Source organism: Oryzias latipes, chromosome 7 (assembly GCF_053564925.1).
Source record: "Oryzias latipes strain Hd-rR chromosome 7, Olatipes_Hd-rR_3.1".
In the NCBI taxonomy this organism is placed as follows: Eukaryota; Metazoa; Chordata; class Actinopteri; order Beloniformes; family Adrianichthyidae; genus Oryzias; species Oryzias latipes.
In genome coordinates, this window is record NC_136243.1 from 34,408,059 (window position 1) to 34,430,670 (window position 22,612).

General features: G+C 41.9%; 3 protein-coding genes across 13 annotated transcripts in view; 1 reads left to right on the plus strand and 2 right to left on the minus strand.

The window, feature by feature from the left end:
• Window positions 1-2,153, minus strand: part of LOC101159915 (E3 ubiquitin/ISG15 ligase TRIM25) — a 28,033-nt gene extending 25,880 nt beyond the window's left edge. For 2 of the 4 annotated variants that reach the window (XM_078949964.1, XM_078949963.1), the window contains exon 1: window positions 1,960-2,104. The gene's annotated coding sequence lies outside the window, so the exon portion shown is untranslated. Of the gene's footprint in view, window positions 1-1,959 lie in introns of all 4 variants that reach the window. The other 2 variants (XM_004070265.5, XM_078949965.1) reach the window with 2 other exon arrangements.
• A 2,034-nt stretch (window positions 2,154-4,187) lies between these two features.
• On the plus strand, window positions 4,188-4,832 carry LOC101174995 (twist-related protein 2-like). Its single transcript, NM_001282287.1, has one exon. The coding sequence runs from the start codon at window positions 4,188-4,190 to the stop codon at window positions 4,830-4,832; it is 645 nt and encodes a 214-aa protein (NP_001269216.1).
• Window positions 4,833-7,211: 2,379 nt separating this feature from the next.
• Window positions 7,212-22,612, minus strand: part of hdac7a (histone deacetylase 7a) — a 58,280-nt gene continuing 42,879 nt past the window's right edge. For all 8 annotated transcript variants that reach the window (XM_078949967.1, XM_011476706.4, XM_011476705.4 and 5 more), the window contains 16 exons: window positions 21,805-22,001; window positions 21,397-21,594; window positions 20,868-21,087; window positions 19,876-20,009; window positions 18,090-18,210; window positions 17,959-18,008; window positions 17,432-17,539; window positions 15,646-15,701; window positions 15,461-15,548; window positions 15,247-15,366; window positions 15,073-15,170; window positions 10,570-10,688; window positions 10,189-10,322; window positions 10,019-10,100; window positions 9,765-9,903; window positions 7,212-9,676 (listed from right to left, as the gene is read on the minus strand). In XM_078949967.1, coding sequence (XP_078806093.1) covers window positions 9,634-9,676; window positions 9,765-9,903; window positions 10,019-10,100; window positions 10,189-10,322; window positions 10,570-10,688; window positions 15,073-15,170; window positions 15,247-15,366; window positions 15,461-15,548; window positions 15,646-15,701; window positions 17,432-17,539; window positions 17,959-18,008; window positions 18,090-18,210; window positions 19,876-20,009; window positions 20,868-21,087; window positions 21,397-21,594; window positions 21,805-22,001 — 1,907 coding nt within the window. In that variant the 3' untranslated portion in view covers window positions 7,212-9,633. The remainder of the gene's footprint in view (window positions 9,677-9,764; window positions 9,904-10,018; window positions 10,101-10,188; window positions 10,323-10,569; window positions 10,689-15,072; window positions 15,171-15,246; window positions 15,367-15,460; window positions 15,549-15,645; window positions 15,702-17,431; window positions 17,540-17,958; window positions 18,009-18,089; window positions 18,211-19,875; window positions 20,010-20,867; window positions 21,088-21,396; window positions 21,595-21,804; window positions 22,002-22,612) is intronic.

Here is a 22,612-nt window from a genome sequence, read left to right on the forward strand (position 1 = left end):
TGACTTTAAAGTTTTTCTTTGAGGGAAACTTGTTGCTTCAGGATTTTTATCTGTGTTGGAATATGGAGATTTGGCGTTCATCATCTCCGCCTCCTCAAACTGCTTCACCGTGTTTTAGTCCAACAATTTCATGAAATCAAAGCCAACATAAGTGTGTCCCAGTCAGGCAAGAGAACCCAGATGCAGAGGAAACCCGCCAACAAAAAAGTAAACAAGTCCCATGAATTTCTGAGCAACATACACATCTAAATATACATAAACAAAGAGAACTGAGCAATAAATAAGATGAACCAACCCTAGGAGAGAGTTCCTTAAATGCAATGTGGCTAATTAGCAAAGTGCAGGCTCCACAGGTGAGTGGGCGGAGTCACAGCCAGCCCTGTACAGAAACCTGAAGGAAAGGGATCAAGCTAATTAACAAAAAAATGTGGTTATGATTGAATTTACAAGTGATATTAAATCACGGGTAAATTTGAATTTAAAAGAAAGGGTAACAATGTTTTCTTTGTCAGCTTGCTTTCTTTTGTTGTGCACCCGCTTTTCCTCTTTTATTTTTACATTTTTCGTGATTTTTTTCAAAAACAACCCAGGTGTTTAAGGCATAAACTATAAAACCTTATCAAAGAAAACCTTCAAATTTGCTGGAGATTTGCCCAAAAGTTACTGTTCAGAGCCATTTCTTAGATCGGTATGACCATAGAAATGCAAACAGCCCAGTTTGCAGCTGTAACATGGAAAATTGAACACTTAACTACACAGAGAGCCTTTTTGGTTGAACATCTGAGTGAACGCATGCCACATGGTCCTGTAATGCTTTGTGGTGAACACATATGCCAGGTCTGCACTGCAGTTAGAAACAGAAAAGGCCCAAATCTAAACAGTCTTTGCAGATACGCTGAAGCTTTGTGGACACCGGCGCCCCTTGGAGCGTGTTTACATCTCCATACCTATTTCCAGCTTGGAGTTGATCGTTTTTTAGCATGAAGGGAACGGTGCCAACAGAGCTGGGATATGTAAATATCTGTAATCCATCCCAGGTGCTCCGTCAGACTCACAGAGATCTGAAGGCTCAATCCGACCCGATGGGAACTCCGTTCATAGTATAGATTTTTTTGACATTTTTTTTCATCTTTACTCTTAGTTACTTTTCATTTGTCCTGTGTTTTCTGTCAACAAACTTTATTTTTTACTTAATCTTAGCTGAACTTTCTCTTAAAATTGCCTCTTTTTTGTGTTTTTCAAGTTGTTTTGTTGTCCTTCCATGAACTTCACCCTGAGAACTGATAGTGCAGCGTTGCACGGAGTCGTCAGTCTCACAATGGGACTAGGTAACAAGCCAGTATGCAGAGTAATTAGTTACTGGGCGAAACTGTAATTAAATGACTTCACTGATTAGGGATGTTAAAAAGTAATTTACTACTTGTTACAATCAATGTCTCAACTTGATTTATTTGACCTTGTGTAAAGTATGAACATGGTTCAAAGCCTAACCTACCTCTGTTAGACAGCAGTGTGAACAGTGACACAAAGATAAGTCACAACACATGTGGTACCATTGTTTCAAGAGAAATGTGGGAAAAAATACAATTATCATTTATATATCAAGTTTTATAAAAGGTTTAGGTAGAGGCTATCAACAGGACAACCAGGGTTTTTAAAAACCAACTCATTGATTTCACCACATGAACTTGATAACATGTATGTACTATATGGCATTAAATGTAAACTACAACTATAGTCACTGCACAACAACCTGAGTAATGAAGTAATGAGGGTTTTCATGGTCTAATTTTATTTTACTGAAATTTGAACTAAATTCTTTAGGTTTCTTACTGACAAATGTAATTCCTTCACAGTAACTCATTACTTTGTAATCTGCTACCCTCAACACTGCTAGTATGCTTTATTTTCTATCGTAAAGTCAGTGTCACTCGCATCAAGCATACTTTTAAGACTTACCAGAAGGTTCCAGGTGTAGCTGGTTCATCGTCAACAACTTCACAAGAAAATGTTCAAAACGATAATTTTCTACCGCTAAAAAAGAAGCATATCAAGTAAAAAGGTGTAATTTAACTATTTTCAACTCCAACTAATGAAGTAACCTGAGACGAGAAACTCTGGAAGAATTAAAAAAGAAAAAAAATACTTTGCTTCACTCTCCTAAGGAAGAAAAGGTTAACACCGCCCCCTAATGGTCGACCGAGGTAATGACAAACAATCCACCCCCACGCAGACACACAAACGAATAAACACACGCGAGTTTGTAAAGCTTTCTAAATATGTTTTAATTAAATATAGAAAAATACACCAACATTTCAAATAGCAAGTATAATGGGTAGTTATTCTTTAAGTATTAGCAATAAATATACTAATAATACACAGTTATTTATAAATTTTTATTGTTTTTTTTCTGCAAAAGTTTTCTGGAAAAAAAACCTGACTTTGTTATATAATAGTAAGATAATAGTATTGTGTATAATAATAGTAACAATACTACTAACAATACTACTAATAATAGCAACAACAACAATAATAGTAAATTAATTTAAAAAAATGAAATGACGGATTATTATTTTAAAGGGAAAAAACTAAACAAACATTTTTGGGGTAAATTTAAAAATTAAAAGAAGGTTTTTAAAATGTTTTTAAAAACAGGATAACAGTAAAAGAATGAGGTTAAAAGACATTAAAAAAATTGGGGAGTTTTGGGTCAAGTTCTCTTACTTTTGGCATAAAAACGATAAAGTAATATATTTAAATATTCAAAGCAGCAGTCAAACATAGTGGTGACAGTGTGATGGTATGGGGTTGCTTTGATGTCCTATCACCTAGAAGACTAGTCTTAGTTAATAGGTTAATCTAAAGAAGTTAATTAGTGAGGACTGATAATCCTAAAGAAATTAAGTTAGCATCTTTGAGTGGATTAAAAAAGACTTTTTGATTTTTTTCAAGCGTTTAATGATATAAACTGTGTGTTAACAGCTATAGACTTATTGGCTGCTATCGTATTGCATCTACATGTTTTTAAATTTCACAGATGAGCTTTCTGCATGTCTGTCCAGAACATTAAGACAAATGAAGAGAAATTGTGACGCCTGATGGCCTAAGCTTAACTATCAAAAACTGCTGGGACTCCAGAGATTCTGCTGATCTGAAGCAAAGCTCCAACAGAAGCCTTTTCCTGTGTGGAGCTGTGGCTGTGGGCCACGCAGAGGAATGATCAGACGGGCTAGAAAAGTGGATGTAGGCGGATGAACATTTGAAAAAGTCCCACGAGCCTCCTTGTGCCTCACAGGCCTCATTCTTGCTCCAATGCAGTGGATTAGACCTCGGCGCTGCTGCGGCGGTGCTGAATGAACGCCAGCTCTCTCCGCCCTCCAAAGCCGAGCTCAGAACCGGAGCCGGGACACTGCCAGAAACAAAACGCAGCAGGAGCACAGTTTCATTCATAAATGTTTCTCATTATACCCAATATTCTGCTGTCTCCTCCCAGATTTTAACTTCTATTGGTGGGTTCTTAAAGGCGGGGGATGATGGAGCTGAACTATGAAGAGTTCTGAGATTCCTTTTCGGGGGGAGGAAATCTGGAAACTATAAACTTCCAAGACAAGAAGTAAACGTCACAACGGCCGGATTTAGTTGGCTGTTCCTCAGACCTTTTTCTCCGCCTCGTGGCTTTGATGGGAGCAGTCATTGGTTGAAATGTTCCTCCTGCCGTCTTCAGCTCAGCTGTCCAAGAAAAGCACCAAGAACCAATAGGAGAACCAGGTGGGAGGGCTGCAGAAAGCCCCGCAGTCGCCTCCCTTTTAAAAAGTGGGATCCATGTAGCTGCTCTTTCACATGCTTTTTAGCAGGAGCAGGGAGCAGAAATACAAAAAAAAAACCACAGTGTGTGTTCGTTTACAGAGGCCTGAATGGATTTTTCAGTCGTGAGGATGAAGAACCCAAACCTGAGGACTTCGTCGGGTCGTTTGGATGCAACACGCTGAACGCTGGATGGAGAAGAAGAGGCGCGGCGGAGCAGAAGATCAGACCAGAGAGAAGTACAGAAGAGTGGACTTCTGAGGACGAGCAGAACAGGGGAAGGTTCCTCAGGTGGAGCTGAGGGGGCTGCAGACAGAGAGGTTCTGGACACGTTTGGAGGACTTTGGGACAGTCTGCAGAAACAGAGGATATTGTGGCAAAGCATGAGAAAGGAGCAGGCATCTCGCAATGAGCACCCTGAAGAAAGGGTGGCTGTCAGTGAAGGGAAGACGGGGAAACCTTTTTCTAACACCTGTCCCGTTGTCGTAGCAACCCCGGGGCTCACTGGACGCAAACGTCAGATGGGCTCCCACACAGAGGATGACCTCACCCCGGTGACCCCGCCCTCTTCAGTGGACAACCAGGTCAAAGACGGCGACGGTTTTCAGGTCTACTCCCCGTCTGGTCCAAAGAGGCTCAAACGAAGCCCTCAGCACCCGTCCTCCTCCTCCGGCCCGTCCCTGTCGCCTGTTCCTGCTAACAGTCCCGGAGGTCTCTCAGCCCTCGAGGACCCCCATGCCCAGCGGGTCATTGCCAACATCCGGGAGCGCCAACGGACACAGTCTCTCAACGAGGCGTTTGCCTCGCTGAGAAAGATCATCCCCACGCTGCCATCCGACAAACTGAGCAAAATCCAGACCCTCAAGCTGGCGTCTCGTTACATAGACTTCCTGTACCAGGTTCTGCAGAGCGACCAGATGGACTCCAAGCTGGCTGGATGTAACTACCTGGCCCACGAGAGACTGAGCTACGCCTTCTCTGTCTGGAGGATGGAGGGGGCCTGGTCGAGCATGTCTGCCGGGCATTAGCATCCCTGCCCACACCGTGGACCCTGGAGACATACCATGGGATTGTGGCAGCTGTGACAGGACGATTGGACCTTTGGGGGGGGGCTCTGTGGTTAGACCACAGAGGGGAACAGAGACCCAGCAGACGGCTTCATCAAAAACGTTTGTGGTTCCGAATGGAAAGGATGGAACTGATTGAGCAGTTTCAGTTTCCGTCATCTCAGATTATGTCGCTGCAGCCTCCTTCACTGTGGGTCTGCAGTAGGAGCCATCTGTAAAGTTCACCTTTGACATTTCTATTTCACTTTGCTTCCGCTGTCAGGCTGCAGTTTTGTGGAAACCAGAAAACTAAAAAAACGAGAAACCTGGAAGAACCAAAACAAACCTGGAGTTGAACCAACTTTCCTAGATTGAGTCATTTTATTAATCCAGAGGAGATGTATCTCTGTTCTCCTTCATTTTTTATAAAAACAAAAAACAGGCCCTTTTGTTTATTGTGGTGCCAAAGGGGGGGGGCTGCTCCTCCTGGAAATCTTTTCCCTTCGTTCTGGCCTAACTTTGCTTGTATTGCAGAGGAGGAGGCGTAATGAAAACAAATGGTCTCCAACAGCCATGAATCACGCGTGTCATCATCAAAGGAGAGGCTGATGTGGCTCCCTGCTGGGCTCCCATAAACCACTGGGAGTGATGAAGGAGGTGTGAGCGGATTTATGCACATATCCATAGGTGTAGCAACGCACATGGCACCATTTCCTGCGCCCCCAAAAAGTTGTTTTATTCCCAATAATTACCCAATAGTACTCCACTTTGTGTAACCGGAGCAGCAGATCTGTCCGACATGAAAGAGGCCCAGAGACCTGCATGGTTTCACCGAGCAGACTCCAGAGATCGGTTCCTTCCAAAACAAATCTTTTTTTTTCTCTTTCCCTTCATTGCCAACATGCATGACACGCAGCAGCCTATCATTAGACTGTCCTGAAGAGGAGTTCATGTTTCCAGCTCTTATGAGGACGTATGAACTGTTTTAGCGAGCTCTACAGTTCGCACAGGCTTCCCTTTCTCTGATGTTGGGAGATACTTGACATTTTAGAAGAATTCAATTCTGGGCCAAAACAGTCAGAAAGTAAATTAGAATGTCAAAAATCCCAAAGGCAGCACTTCTTTTATTATTTTTATTTTTCCTTTTTTGTGTCTATGATTCTCAGATGCAGAAAAATGACATTTTATGTGTGAAATTTGGTTCCTTTTCTTTTTTTTGATACCACAAATTTTACAGGGTGCAAGATGCTTTCTTTCAGCTTGAGAATAAAGTTTTGCTTCAACTTTTGTTTTTGCAATTTTTTTAGACTTAGATAGAAAAGTGGATGTAAGAGCTAAAAGGATGTTTAGATAACCCTTTTTTTTTAAAACGAGGACGATAAGCAAATATTCCGATCATTTTGCGGACAGATGCATCTTTTCCTGATTCGATCTATAGTAAAGCTCACATCCAGACCAGAAAATCAAAGAATTCCTGTTTGCTGGTGAAAGCTGCAGAGCTTCACTCGGCCTCTCCGTCTCTCTTGTTAAACTGTCCCCATTGCTCTCCGTGTGCTTTTGCCTGGTCAGTCAGGAACAGTTAATGCCTCCAGAAGAACTAGTTAATGTGCAATAAACCATTTTTGAAACATTTACAGCCTGTTTGGACCCAGAGGGTGTGTTCCAGTTTGACCGTATTTTCTTACCTTCAGTTTTTGAAAACAGCTTCAACAGAGCCCAATCAATCAGCTTTTAGGAGATCACATTTGGGCAGTTTTAGGTCAAATCAAGACAGAAACAGTAAGCAGAAGAAGGAAACTTCATTTTTGTGAATTTACATTTGCATTTATCAAATCTCAGGACTTAAAATTGAAAAAAAGGCACGTTTTTGGTATGTATTTAATTTGAAGGAAGGATTCATTTCAATGGAGACTGTTTATATGTGTATAGATGTACATAAAGAACACAGATCTGAACATATCTACTCCGGTTATGAAATATGGATAGAGCTGACTAAAATCAATGCTTTCTGAAATTGGTGGCACTTTTTGGCCGTCATATTTTTAAACAGAATACGTTAACAAAGCTGAAAAAATGTTGGAGTTTTTCATGTAATGTTTAAGACTTAAGTGATTTTTAAATACAAATCAAAACTGAAGGTTTACCATGTTGTGAAAAAAGTTCCAACTAATTTTTGTCATAAAAAAAATTACAGGGGGAATTTCAAAGTGTATTATATGCTTCTCAAATCTTTTTTATATTTTTAGAAAAATTGTCAGTCTTTCAGCTGCACAAGTTTCACAAATGCAGTTAAAAAGGTGCCATTAAAATATTGAAGTTCATATTTGCGAACAATTTTGATGGATTTTAGAGGAAATAACATTTGTGCTTTGCTTAGACATCCAGCATTTGTCTGCATTTTTATTTTTAAATGAAACATTCAAAAGGAAACAAATACATTTGAAGACGCAAGGCCAAGAAAATATGCTAATAGTGGATTTTTTTTTAATCGAGAAGAAAGGGCAGAAAAAAAAAAAGGATAAAATAGGCAAATCTTTCTATACATACACGTGGTAGGAAATGTTAAAGGAAAAATACAAGACAGGAGGGAAGAACAGAATAAACCAAAGACGAAAATGTCTCCAGATACAGAGTTATTGCATATCCAGTTAATGGAAATTTACCAATACACCTGCTACAGAATGCTTGAAGGCACACGCGTGACGTGTATTTTGGTCTTCTTTCTATTTACATCAGTAATAAAGGGAAGAGTGGAGGCTGTACTGGCCTCTATAAGACAATCAAATAGCCACTTGGAATATTATACAGACATCATTTACAGTTTTGGACAGACGTTTATGCATAACACTTGGTGCAGTCGCCAGCACTCCTCTGCTCATGTTCCTCCGTCTGCAGAGCGCGGCGGACACGCCGCCATCTTTGATGAGAACGCGACTCTCCGTTCCTCAGAGATCTTCTACACGCTGGTCACTTCCGCCTCGTCTTTGGAGCTCTACTGCTGAGCAGACGATGGGTCTAATGAAAAAAATGAAAACCGAAGACTGAAGATGCTCCTCTTTAGTCTGAATACCAGAATGATGATACTTCCAAATGAAAGGTGGGGAAAAAAGGAAAAGGAAAGTCTCAGAAGATGTTGATTTTCCCCACCGACAGTTTGCTGCTTATAGTTTGAGGACGGCTTAGTGTTCAAAATGATTCCGTCATGAAAGTTTGTTGTTTTGCGTCTCAGACTAAAGAAGGTAGGACTCTAATGTCCAAACATTAGAACCGTTCACCCTAGAACCTCAACAGCGTGCACAAACACAGAGCATACAAAAAAAAAAGATCTACATTTGCTCCACAAGAACCTCCAAAGTGACAACTTCTTCTGGTTTTCTTTTGGAATGCCCAGCATGTACAGGCACTTTACCGTACACAGCACAGTGTGGTCCAGGCTGGACACAAACAAAAACAACAACAGACAAGCGGCAACTTTAAGACCATAAAACATTCAGACCAGAGCAGGTCGTTGTACTGACAGTATATAAAAGACTGCATACGTGACACTCGCCTAAATCCACAGGTTCGATTGCTGTCTGTAAAGAGCAGTGAGTCCATACGTGTCCCTTGTGTCGCGTCAACACAGTCCCAGTGCCAGGAGCAGGCGGGCTAAGGCCGTTTTCTATGGAGCGGTTTCAGGAAGTGCATTAACAGTACTGCTAACAATTCAATGGTCCTCAGTGGTGCCAGGGTGGAATGATCACGCCTTTACCCTCCAACGTCAACAACTATATACAGTATTCAATACTAGTGGTACATTATTCAACGCTTTGTATGTTTGAATCTGCGTATGAAGACAAACTAAAGACACTGAACAGCAGTGAATACATTTCAAATCTAGTCTACTTTGCAGTTGTCATTCTTAGGAAACAGCTCTACAGTAATCTGGTCCAAAGAGAAGAGACCCATATAAAACCTGGGAAATATATAGCAGGAATCTTCCAAATCTTCTAAAAAAAAAAAAAAAAAAAAGAAACTATTAAATATTCTACAAAGAAGAACTTTTTTTATCCCAGAGTTTTGGAATTCATCATGGTTCACATTATGGAATGAACAGTGCAATAAAACAAGAGAGGACCTGTGTCCCGTCTTTGTCTCAAGCAAAAACACAGTTTGTGTCTTTGCTTCCTGTCTTTTGCTCTTTGTCGTCTTTGTTTAGTGGTTTTGCTGCATGGAATGACTTCAGTCTTGGTTATTGGCTTTCCTTGTGTGGTGGACACCTCTTCATGGTGATCTGCGGGCTTCACCGGGGTTTGGTTAATACTTGATTCGGCTCTGCAGAGCAAACACGGTCAGAGGACGTACAGTCTGAGGCTCAGTCTGAAGGATAAGGCAAACGTTAAGGCGGCTGGGTCTGCTGGTGGTTCACAGTGCTTCCGGGTGAGTCATAGCCAAGCTCCACATCTGGTTGCCTGCTCAGAGGGCTGAAGCTCTGAGCAGGCAAAAGCACCTACTCCCTCGCTGTCCCATGTCAGTAAAGGAGACCTTTAAAAGTCTGGTAAAGTGAACTTGTATTGCTGTTTGTGAGGTTTCAGGAGGTTTCTCAGCTGCAGGCAGTGCTGGTGGCTTCTTCCCAGCATTGAGGTGCTCAAAATGGCAGGTCCAGCGTTGTGTTTACAAGAGTTTGAAGAAGGCTACGAGCCGGGGGCTTGGCGGTAAAAACATCCTCGTCGTGTGCCGGCGCAGGACGTCCCAAGCTACAGACGGTCTCCCTGCAGTTTCGGAGTTGAGGTGGTCGCTTCTCCTACAGGGGGTCGCTGTCATGCTCCATGGGCTCATCCTGGAGACTGGAGGAAGATGGGAAATGACAGAGATAATTGCTGGGTGAAGCAGGAAAAATGTGACGCTCAACTCTGATGAATGTTTGCGCTCTACCTCTTGTTGGGCATGACTCCCACTGAGAGCGATGCCAAAGCGTTGACGGCGTCCGTTTCCTCGCAGTCTCTGCTCTGAGCCTCCAGCAGCGACAGGCCCAGCGTTCCACTGTGGGCCTTCACGTTCTGCCAGAACTGACCTGCGACACAAAGACACGAGTCAGACCGTCATTCTGCCTCTGCTGCCACATCCTCAGGACAAATCAAACAAAAGAAGGCAAAGAAAAACACAAAAACGATCTCCCTGCAGCTCACTTTGTATCTGTATGACCGTCTGGAGGGACCGGACTGCGTTGGCGTTGGGCTTTTGGAGCAGAACATCTTCTGGCATTGAATCCTAGAAAAAAGGATGCATCAACAAAAACACAAGAACCAAACTGTCCTCAGATAACTCTCTGGGAACATCATTACCCAGAATGCCTTACTTGCATGCCCAGGAGAGCACTAACGCAGGCTTCGGATGCATCACAGATGGCTGTGAGGTCGTGCCCCCCCTCCAGGGCTAAAATAAGACGCCCACCGGCCAGAGACATCAGCTGGTGGGTCAGGAAACCAAAACCTGCACCACACAGACAGAAAAAGTTATCATTAAGCTAAGTCCATGCAGGTGAGGGGTCTAAAATGAAGCATCAAAAAGTTCTGCTCCAACTTCCCCAATCTTCCTTCAGCGACAAATCTGCTCATTTACTGAAACTCCAGAACTGGTGAGGTTAAACACGAACGCCTCACCGTCTCGAACCAAGGGCCGTGAACTAGAACTCCAAGGAAGGTTGGGGCGTTTTGTACAGTTTAAGAGCGGTGCTCACATTTGGCGGAAACCTTGTACCCCCCCAGGGGAGCGGGGTTCCCCTCAGCAGCATCAAACCCGGCCGACACCAGGACAACATCTGGGGAGAACTCCTGGGCAATGGGCATCACCACAGACCTGCAGGGACACACAAAGTCCACCTTAAGACCAGTCCACTTCCGTGGAGACGATTCGCATAAATATCAGAAGTCCTCTATTGTTTTAATGTCTCCTTCCCTTTTTCTCCCAACATTTAAGGATGCAAAGAACTGTGAGTAATTCAGATTTAGCATAAACAAAAACATTCAAAATAAAGAAAATGTAAAAAAAGTACTTTTATTGGAACTGATTTAAACCAAAAGTGGGTCACATGATCTTCTTTTTTGTTTATTTACTGTGTTCTTTATTTTGAAGGTTTGAAACTTGAACTTGAACCTGATTTGAAATCCGAACGGGTTTCTCCCCGCCACCACAAATATTTATGATCTGATCTAAAGAAGTCTTTAAGTCCAGGAGTGAAGCCAAAGCGTTGGCAGATTCCAGAACTTTTGTTTCTCGTTTGGGAGTTCAGTTTGCTCAAAGAAGCCCCTCTGCTGTCAGCTCCGTGGATTCCACATTTTCCTCAACGCCATTGTTGTTGGGAGGAGAGCTGAAGAGGTGTGTGTGGGGGGGGGGGGGGGGGGGTCCACGGCATGGCCGGCCGCCGTCGGCGAAGTTCAAAAGCTGCAGCCCTCAGACTCTGCTTCCCATTAGAAGCTTGTCACTCTCTTCACGTCACTGAACGTGGAGAAAGGAGGAAAAGAAGTCCATCTGGGATCCATTTGCCTTCATTACTCCGCCTGAAGCCTCCTGCCCTCCCCCTCACAAACACATACTGCTGTCGTGAGCGCATGTGAGCGGACAGCATGAGCTCATGGATGAAATGCACAAACATTTACACAAAAACAACAATAAATGACACGGCAAAGAGACACACAATCGTGTTTTTGTGCCTCCCTGACGGACGTCAATGACGAACTATCAATCAAACAATGATAGTCAATCAAGCCACGCCCCTTCTCTTTCTCACCCCCTCTCATAGAAAAACAGTTGACCACAAACCCAATTCCACCCCCCCCACACCCCCCCCCCCCCCCATGGACCCACTAAAACGCCACAAACCCCCCAGAGAACATAAGTACAGACAAGCTAATGGAAAGATGAGAGGGAAAGGAGGAAGGTGGAGAAGAGAAGGGGAACCTTATTAAAGATCAATGACCGGAGGACAGGAAGTGAGCGTGCGTCTGCGTTGGTTGGTTGGTCCTGGGGGGGAGTTGAAGGAAAATAAGGGGGTGAGAGTGAAGGATAAGGTGAAAATGAAACAAAGCACCCACTCTAAAGCTCAAGCACACGCTAACCTGTATCCATAAAACCCCTCCCTGTAAGACTGCCCCCCCATTTTTTACGAGGACTGTTTGAAAACGGTTAATGGCGGCGCTGGCGTACGGTGCTTTCAGGAGTCAGTGAGGGCTTTTTAATGCAAAAATATGGGGGAAAACTTTTCCTCATTAGGAGAAAAAAAAGAATCCTTACAGACAGAATTCAACGCTCGGATCTTTCTTCGTTAATTCTCTCAAGAAAAGTTTAAAAGAAACTCTGTAAGTTATAGCTTTTTATTGCCGCTTTGCAACAAAACCCATAAAACATGACATCATATACATTTTTCTTGAAGGAAATTCAACCATGCAATAAGGAAGATGGGTCCAAAATTCACCCAAACGTTCGATCTACTACTCTTTGTTCTGTACGGTGGCCCTGAAGGGAAAAAATCACGGCAAATCCCTCAACGCAAAAAGGCCACAACGACAATTAAAAAAGCAAAACAAATTATAAATTAACATCAGCACATTTTTGGAATACCAAAACAAAATTTCAGAAACCGAAATATATAAAACTTGATAAGAATATATTTTCTAAAAATCAAAATTAAATGTTAACAAGTGAAACAAAGTAAGAAAGCAGAAAAGGTAGGTATTATGGGATGTCACTGATTGGATGATGGCATTTGAGTTGATGATGTTCGATGAGCTGATTGAGCAATCACTGAACTTGGGGAGTTCAAAGAATCACTTCCTGTTGTGAAGGTGAAAAAACAAAAACATCCGATCAGTGATGTCCCATAATGCCTTTCTTCCTTTTTATTTTTGGGATTACGTTTTGGTTTCTGAAATTTTGTTTTGATTTCTAAGTTGTAATGCTTTTTCTGTTTTAATTCTTCTTGCGATCTTAAACATGTTGAGCGATTTTGTCAATGTGATTTGCAGATCGGGGGCCACCGTAGTTTTATTGGAGGTGCCTATGGCTGAACTATGGTGCATTTTTGAGGGTAAACGTTGAATCTCAGAAGCGTAAATGAAGCCTTTGAAGCTCACATTTTAGTCAACGTCTGTGGTGTTTTCACAGTTTTATCAAATCTTCTGAAGGTGTCTCAACATCTGCCGCTTCAGTCAGAAGATAAGCTTTGAAAATCCTCTATTGAATACAGATCTGACCACAATGTCACACTGTTGAGATGATGGAAAACATCTTTTGTGGTTCTAACTGTTAACAAAAACACAGCGTCTTTCAAACACCAGGTTGTGGTAAATTCACACCCTCTTGGAATACAAAAACACAAAAAAAACGAGAAGACCAACGCACACCGTCCCGACAAACATAGGTCTGAAAATAAGGAAAAACAGGAATTAGGAAAACCAGGAGTGTCCACTTCATGTGTGCACTTTCATGGAAGAGATCTGCTCCATTTCAGAAACACGTGTGCACCCCCACTTCCAACTTCCTGCTTTGAATTACTGTCATAAGAAAAGAAGCCCGCCTTTCAGCTGCTCTCTGAAAAAGGTCAGAGGTCAGCGTCGTGCTGCAGAGTCGACAGCCGGAGAAAATGAACACCTCGGTTCCACGCGTGCAACACGCATGTCACAAAAGTCGGCGAAAATTGCAAATAATAGTTACCTTAAATATGCTAAAACAATCTTGTGGCAGCTTGAAGTTTTGAACAAATCAAATAAATCCAATTATGCATTCGACAGATCAGATGGACGCCTTTATGTTGTTAACCAATCGGATGGAGCCCTTTTACTTATTTCGGAGCTCTTTTATGTTGAATGTTCGCCTCCCATGTCAACGAGGGTCATTCAGAGTATAATTTAAGTTATGTTGACGCGTATTTAAATTCAACTGTTGCAGTGAAATGTTTTGGTTGTTTTCTATTTGTTCCGGTATCGCAAATTATATCGTGATCGCAACATTGATCACTAATAAAGCATATGGAGAGTTTTCCTCATACCGTGCAGCCATAACGCAGAAACTGAATGACAGTTGAAGGTCCAAAGCAACCGTTTAATGTTTCTGATGTTTAAGAAATGTTTAGAATTTTCTAATTTTACTTGACTTTACAGTTGTTGTGCCCACACAGACCCCATCCCGTATGTTCACCAACGTCATTCTGTTGGTTCTCACTTCAATCCAACAGGATGTGTGTGCGGATGTGAGCCAATTGCTGCATCTCCATCTTTTCTCCAAACTTGACTGTCTTTTGTCTTCCTCTCTTAAAAAAAATTGTCCCCATGACAGACATGACAGCACGTTTTACCATCAACACCAATGTTGACTCTAACTTGAAATAGTTTGTTGTCTGTTTTTCTGTCTTATTTGGTTCTTTGTTGATCAGAAACACATCCATCTCACCCAAGAACAGCGACAGCCAAAAAAAAGAAAAAGTATTAAAAGATCAGATTCAATTTTGTGGGTTCTCCAGGGTTAAAGCTGCTACTGCTGGTCATCTCGCCGTTTCCATCTTGATGCACATGTGCAATATGCTTGCAGGAAACATAAACATAGAAACAGTTTGAGCCCTTTTTCCAGCTACACTGCGGTTCTTCAGCTTCCAAGTGCTTCAGCGCAGCAGCCGACCAAACAGCCCACACGACAGAAACTTTATTGGTACTAAACACCCACCAGTGACTATTATCCACCCCACCAGCAGGAAGTATCTGTCTGCAGTCTGCCAAACACAAGACCTGGAGAGCATTTACTGTAAGACATCTAAAGGCTTTGGAAAAGCCCAGCGCAGGACACATGCTCTCCAAATGACAGAGATTATTCAGCACGCAGGCAAGACGTCAACCGAGCCTCTGAGAGGGAAAACCATCTTTGTTGTGGTTACGCTTTGGGGAAATGAGGTAACATGATTAAAACACCAATATGGTTCGCTGCTAACAGAATATTAAATAATTGACGTAAAGGTTGTAGGATTGAAAATCAAAATGAGAACTGCATTAAATTAAAATGACATTTTTTGGGATCTTTGCTTTTTTTTTTTTTAGATTTTACATCATGTGATTTTGGTGTGTGGACAGAGTTTTGTCAAAACTCAAGATGATCGTGATGCTAACGTGATTCCTAAAATGACAGAGTTAAATCCCACCAGGTTGTCTTGGATTACTCGGCTCTCACACTCCTGTGGCAGAGCGGAAACTCCTACCTGAACGCGGCGAGGTACTCCGCATCTCCCATGGGCGGGTCCAGACCTCCGGTCCAGGCCAAGTTGACGTTGAAGCCCTCTCCGGCTCCAGAGCCCACCTGAACCGCAACGTTCCGGTTAGAGTTTGAAATCTCACAAATGGGCTTTTTCACTGCGTCCTTCCAGCTCACCCACCTCAGCGGGAGACCCACTCCCGGGGAAGAAGTTCCCGTCGTCATAGCGATGAAGCGAGATGTAGAGGACGCTCCGGTCGTTGTAAAATACTTCCTGAGTGCCGTTACCATGGTGAACATCCTAGTCAGACAGGGGAAGACGAAACGACACTCTTGAGGGTCTTTCTTGGAAGGGTTTCCAGCATCCCTCAGGAGGACGCGTGCAGACGTCTTACCCAGTCCACGATGAGGATCTTGCTGACGCTGAGCTTTTGCTGCAGCTGCTTGGCTGCTATGGCCACAGAATTGAAGTAGCAAAAACCCCTAAGAAACAAAACGTTTGTTTGTTTTAAACATGGCATGATAAGTTTTAGTGCATGCAGAGGAATCTGTGTTTGGCTATAAATGCAGATGCACTTACATGGGATTGGAGGGGTCAGCGTGATGACCCGGCGGTCGGACCACAGCGAAGCCGTTCTGGGAGGAAAACGAAGCTCCTATTAGTTTGTGTTTCACTGAGAAACCCTCAGTTTGAGATCACTTTTGGCAAGATCTCGTTTGTAGGATAAAAACTAGAGCTTTAACACAGCAGCAGTTAACTATAAGAGCATCTAAGATGAAAAATAATCCAAAAACTTTGATGCATTATTCATGATAGCAATGATTCTGGGTCTAACTGTGTTTTCTTAATGACAGATGTAAATCTATACATGCTCATTATGGATTCAAAGTCTAAAACAGGTCTGCCACCTGAGGCTCTGGAGCCGATTCATCCCTCCATTGGGAATTTTTGGCTTTTAAGAAAAATGCTACAGATTTTCAATAACTCATGAGTTTGTACTTTGGTTCATTTGTTTTAGTAAATTTCGTTGTATCAATAAAATTTTAACATGTTAGATAACTGAGAAAAATTACGGTAAGAGTGGTTTATCATTAGATTAAGCTAAAAGCACATATAGATTTAAAAAAACATTGGATTCCACCCCACTGTTGTCATATTTATATTCTATAATAAAAGGGGGAAAAGGGTCACGGTACAGAAACGTCATACTGATAAAAAATAGTATGTTTCATTTGGATTTTCTGCATTTTAATTCAAGTAAATCTGCTACAGCAGGAGGATCTTCTTCAAAACAGGGGGGTTTATTTTGAAAGGATTAAAATTGTTTTGTATAGAAAATTACAATAATTCTATTATTGTTAATATTTAAAAGTGACATGTCATAAAGTATATTTTTCTAACCAGTGACTTTGCGGCTCTTGCTAAACAAAACAAGTGGCTCTTTTAGCATCACAGGTAGCAGACCCCAAAACATCATTTCTCTGACTTATTTGTGTGTTTTATGAGTTAAATTGAACATTTTGTTCTGAAACTTCCTGTTTATTTACCATGTTGTGAAAAAAACAGTGACGCAACAAACAAATCTGAGTATAAAAATGATGAACACGAAGACAAAGAGACAAATGAAAACTAACATTTCAACATTTACATCAAAATGTAAAAAATAAAAAAAACAAATAAAAAGAAATCCTAAAAAAATAAAACTACCTACAAAGCCTTTATTTTCTATTTTCGTGAGAAACATGATCTAATAAATACACTTTTATAATAGCAAAGACATCTCAGTCGTAGGTTTTCTTTTGCTAATGAGTTTCATTTATGTTTGAGTTTGCATATTGTTTATTTTAAACGGTTAAGATTTTCTTCCTTATTATAAAAGCAGTTTGTCTGCTTTTAACATTAAAATGGTGACCCCAGAAAGATTCTGGAGAAAAAGAAATTTGTGGGTAGAATTGTTTTCATTAATAAAGACAGTTTGTCTCTATTTTTGCTTTTTTTTTTTTGCTTAAAAACTTATAAAGCGTTTTTTTTTTTTTGGAAATGCTTGATATCCAGCTTTAAGTACGACCACAGCTTCTTTTTTAGTCGATATTTTTCAATATATTCCACACTGAACCTGAAACTGTCCAAAAACCAAAAGCCGCGTTCAGGTATTTTTTCTGCAAAAATAACAAAAATTGAAACAAAAAACATTTTTTATGGTTAACAACAAAGATCAAACTCCTAGAGACAAAATAAAAATGTATACATCCTTAAAAAACGAAGCAAAAACAAAGTCAAAAGAGTTTGAGTGAATCTGTGCATCACGTCTTTCCTCTTTCTGAAGAACAGAAGCTGGAGGTTTTGTTCGGGTTCGTCTTCTCACCTTCAGTTCTCCTTTGGCCACCCTGAAGGCCAGCTCCACCACGCTGCCCGCCGCCATACGTGACGCTGTAGAAGTGTGCGACTCGTTCCAGATGGTGTCATTATCAACCTGATTTTTACAGGAAAACAATGCAAGTTATTCCCCGAGATGAAAGCTGAATTTATCCTGATTCTTTGGAAACCACTGAAGGAAGCTTTTGCCCTCAGAAGTTCTGACCTACGGAATTCCGTCATTCGGATCTTCCTTTTCTCCTGCTCTGTTGGCTAAAACTGGCACAAATGTCCAGCCAATTCACTCAAGAAATGTGAGGCATGTCTTTCATCCCCGGCTTTGGACATGCTGTTCTCGTTAGTCTGACTTGACTTGGTTTGATCCAGACTATCGCTGGACTGTTGCTTTCCTGTCCTTTCCTTTTTTTCCTTCCCTTCTTTCCATTTTGGGCGAATTTTCATGCTTTTGTTGCTTTTCTTTGCATTCATTGCGGCGGATCATACAGCACTGGTTTAATGTTGTGTGTCTGGTCTTACCCCCACTCCCCCGCATGGCAACATCGTAAACATCCGTTGAGAAAAGATTCCTAAAAAACAGGAACGTCCGAGTCACGATTTCCATGTCATGACTCAGCAGATTATATGCGTTTTCTGTCGACTTGTCCTACCAGCCAGTTTGCGGTTGTCGAGTTTGAGACGGTTGAGCGGGTTGGTGCCGTACAGCAGCACGTGGCGCTCGGTGTGGACGGACTGCAGCTCCTCCAGCGTGGCTTTACGTCCACGAATACTCTGCAAGCAAGGGAAAATGTAAAAAAAAAAATTACCACAAAAATGCATTTTTTTAAATCTAAAAGTCATTATATTGAAATAAAAGCACAAATTAAGGAAGCAAATTTTCTGCACTTAAGGTGTCAACAAAATAAAAAATCAAACTCAACATTTTTCCGACTCTATTTGACAGAAAAACACCAAGATCTGCTCTGACTTTCTGTCATTCTGAATGTGACTGAAGGGAAAGAAACTTTGACAATTGAAAATAGGCGGTAAAATCTGTGCTGAGAAATAGAGGATGTAGAAATATAATCAACAGGAGGATTTTGATTTATTGTATGTGTCAATTACACATTGTCACGTTAATATGACAATATAGGACAGACCTGCGGTATTTTCCACCAGTATATTAGAAATGCAACGATATCCTTTCCCGATTCGGCTCAATGGTGACACATACGATTTGGTTTTGAACCCAGAATGGTGGCATCATTAGCAAACAGGCTAAAATCTGTTCTGCTTTAATCAAAACAAACTGAATTAAAAAGGTCAAAATCTCTAAATCTGATGAAGGAGCGACACATTGCATCGTTTTTCTCTGATGGAGTAGTGAATTGCAAACCAGCATTAGTAGCATGGTTATATTAGGGACGTGTCACACACTCGCTACGTACATTTTGCGCATTTTCCACCGATTAATTTTCGACCTTTCGTGATACACGCGTGATATAAAAAATTCATAAGTGTCTCTTGAGTCCGTTGTTGGTCGATGTGCGTCCAGGTTTCGGCTGTTGGGTCTTTACCTGAATTTAGTTTTCAGCTGCTCACAATTATTGGTCGGTTGAGAATTATGCAATTTACGTGTATTATACGTAGCTTATATGCAATTATTACGAAAATCGTATGCAATTGTGCTGGTTTTTTGTGAGATGCTTTTGCAAATCTGTGGTTTTCCACGACCGTTCCACGTATGTCCAACAGATTTTTCACGCATGTACCACCGATGTATAACTATTATATCGCATATATATCACGTTCAAATTACGTAATTGACGCACGAATCGCTACTGAATTGTGTGGACTAGGGGAATCCTATCGTTTTGTTGAAACAAAGCATTGAAGGGCCCGCGGCGGGAGCTGACCGTGGTGCTGACGCGCGAAATTCATTGAAGCGAAGGTTTGCGTGGCTTTGCGTGGTTTATCTGTACTTTTTCTGTGGTTTTAACGTAGTTCATTTGTGAGAAATCTGTCAAAAATTCAAGTAAAGACCACAATGTTTCTCACTTTTTTCCAAGTGTAATGACTACTTTTTATCCATGCAATATGTGTCAATTGTACATAGCATCAGTGTGATACGGCCTTTGTTTGGAATTATTCGTTTTTTGGAAGAAAGAATTCCAGATTTTAAAATCTTTTTTTTTTTCAAAGAGGCCCAAGAAATCTGTGAAACAACCTAAATATATGAAACTGATCTTTCTCAAACTGTCAGATCTCCAATGCTTGTGGTCTACCTAGTAGAGAGTAGTAGAGGAAATTGTAATTAAAACTGTTTCTGTGGAGTTTATTGAGTAAAAGTCCACTGGGAAAGCTTAGAAAATACGTCAAAAGATGATCAGAGCGGGACTCCAAGAGGAAGAAAGGTTTAGATTCATGTCCTTATAAGGAAAGATGGGTTAGCTGTACCTCACACTGTCCTCTCAAGCCTCTCTCTTGCAGTCGGGACCAGATGCTCTGTATTCTCCCAGCATGCTCTGGGTGACTGCTGTTGTCTCCACATGCGCATTGGTGTTTCAGCATCTGAGAGTCATACACTAAACCTGCAAACACAAATTCAAATCAGTCCCCTTCACAATAAGACTGAGCAAAAACTGTCAGGTTTCAGGGAGGAGAAGCGTCATCAACACTTCTCTGAATACCTTCAGAGGCTGGAAGATGAAACTCAACGATTGTGTTTTTTAATGACTTTTCCCCCAAAATCAGAGCTAACTTATCTAAAAATACTTTTTTGCTTTTGGTTACAATGATTGACAGTGATTCAATATCTGTTTAACAGATACTGCTCCATGTTTGTTGGCACACCTAAAGTAAGTTTGAAGAACAACTATTTTTCAAAACCTCTGCCTGAAAACCCAACGACAGACACGTTAAGATAACATGACAGTCAAAGGAAATGGACTGTAGCAGTACATTACAATTATTCTAAAATGTATAATTGCTGAGATGGTGAAATGTATTATTAAATATCAAAGTTGTTTCTTTCAATTTAAATTAAATTGTACAGAAAGTCATTTTTTGTAACCCAAGTAACCCAAATAAAAACGCAACAAAACACAAAACTTTTGCGTCATCACTTGGTCTTCATCGCTCCAACGTACTGGAGATATAATCCCTCATTAACGAGCTCTTTAGGAGTTTCAGGCAGCATTAGTGTCAGTTTAACATCTACATGTGCTGGTAAAATCACCTGCTGCCACTAAAACAAAAACAAAACAGCTAAAAGTCTTATTTTAAAAATGTTTGGCACAAATATAGCCACTTTTTTCTAAAAATCTGCTTTTCGAGGGTGAAAAACAGAATAATAACATCAGAAAAATTTTCTTTTTGTGTGCAGAAATGACTATAATAATGTAGAGTTTACTTTTTTCTTTAGTGTTGTACAGCTGATTCGGACTCACCTGTGGTGAAGCGCGGCTTGCTGCTGATCTCCGGTGCCGCCAGGTTCAGGGGTTTCTCTGGCAGAGTGAGGGAGGTGGAGGCCGGCGAGGACTGCGTGCGCGACAGGGGGCGGTGGATCCCTCCGCCGCCGCTGCAGCCGCCTGGCAACACGGGAACGGCTAGGGTCTTCATCTGCCGGTGCAGCTGCTGCAGCTGCTTCTGCTGTTCCCATAGCAACGACTGACCAGAGACCAGAAAAGGCAGTTCAAATCACCAACACTTAAAACTAAATTTCATTTATAACCACAGCTGGAAAAAAATGAAGTTTCACAAATGTTGTAATTTGATTTGGCCTTTTTTTGGATTTGACTGATGCATGTCGATTAAACTGCTTTATCTTTGAAGTTATTGGACATTTTATTGCATTACTACATGCAATGATTGTTGCGTTTAAATGATCATGTTGTAGAAAACGATCACGGTGCCTGTGCAGGAGTTACGCTGCCACCTGCAGGACCACGCAGGAAGAACCGGAGGAACTCTCCAAACCTGGTTGAGTATCAGCGCGTGCTGCAGCTGCTCCTCGTGGCTCTTGGACGACGTCGTCTCCGCCTCCCTCAGTGACCCCGCCCTCACTCTGTTGTGATACGCCGGCTCACTGGGTGATGTCCCGCCGCCGTCCTCTGAGTCCATGTCCTCCGAGGGGATCTGGTGCAGCCTGGGCTTCTCGCTGGACTTAGACATCAGCTGTTTGGACAGAAACACATTCAGACGAACGATTAACACTTGTTTGAGAAAACATCAGAAGCTCACAGTCAGACTTGTTTTTAAAGTGGGATTTGAGCTTTACATGTTGCAAACACACACACAAAAATAAAAAATAAACAAAAACAGTGTTGGTTGGCTCCAAGAGAAGCCGGCTGATGTTCACGAACGGCGTTGGGCGAGTCTCAGTACCTTCCCCAGGTGAGTCTGCTGTTTGAGCCTCTCCAGCAGCTGCGTGTTGTGCTGCTGCTGCAGCAGATGCGTGTGAAGCGTCTGAGGGAGAGGCTCCGAGCGAGTCCGGCTCAGGGGCTTGTGAGGCTGGACCCCGCCTGGAGACAGGCGTTCTAACTGGTGTGCAAACTGAAGAGGAACAGAATCCAAGGAGGGAACTGTGGAGGAAGAAGAAGATGGGTTAGACATGAGAATCAGCGATTCATCTGCCGGTGTAAGTACCAAAACTGTTCGGCCTGCAATCAGTGTTCGGGGGGTTGACACTAATTATGACGTCACACTACGGTAACCCCACTTGGACAAACTGCGTAGCGTGGAGATCTGCTCGGACTCTACATATTTCAATTTTAAGTTCTTTTTCCTCATAAGTTGTGTTTGACATCATTCTTTTTAGTGTTTATAGAGAGATTTTGCCACTTTGTAAAAAGACCTGTGGCTGTTAGCAGAGCAGCGGACTCGTAGCTTCGTGTTTGCAGGCAGGGGAGGTGCTTTGTTACAGTATGCGGTCCGGAGAAGGCTTCGGATCGTTGTCTGGGATAACCGTGTCTCCCGGGAGGAATGTGTCTCCAAGCAGAAGAGTGGTTTTGGGACGGTGTGTGCGCTAGCGGAATGAACAGTCCTGAGAATCCAAACAACCATGTGAATTTGTGTTTCCAGTCGGGTTCAGACAAATAAAGGCTGGTGTTGTTAGCACGTAGTAAGCTATTCCTAACCCTTCTTCCGGGTCCGTTTTGCCAATAATGAAGCACTGGCCGCATGGATTTAAAAA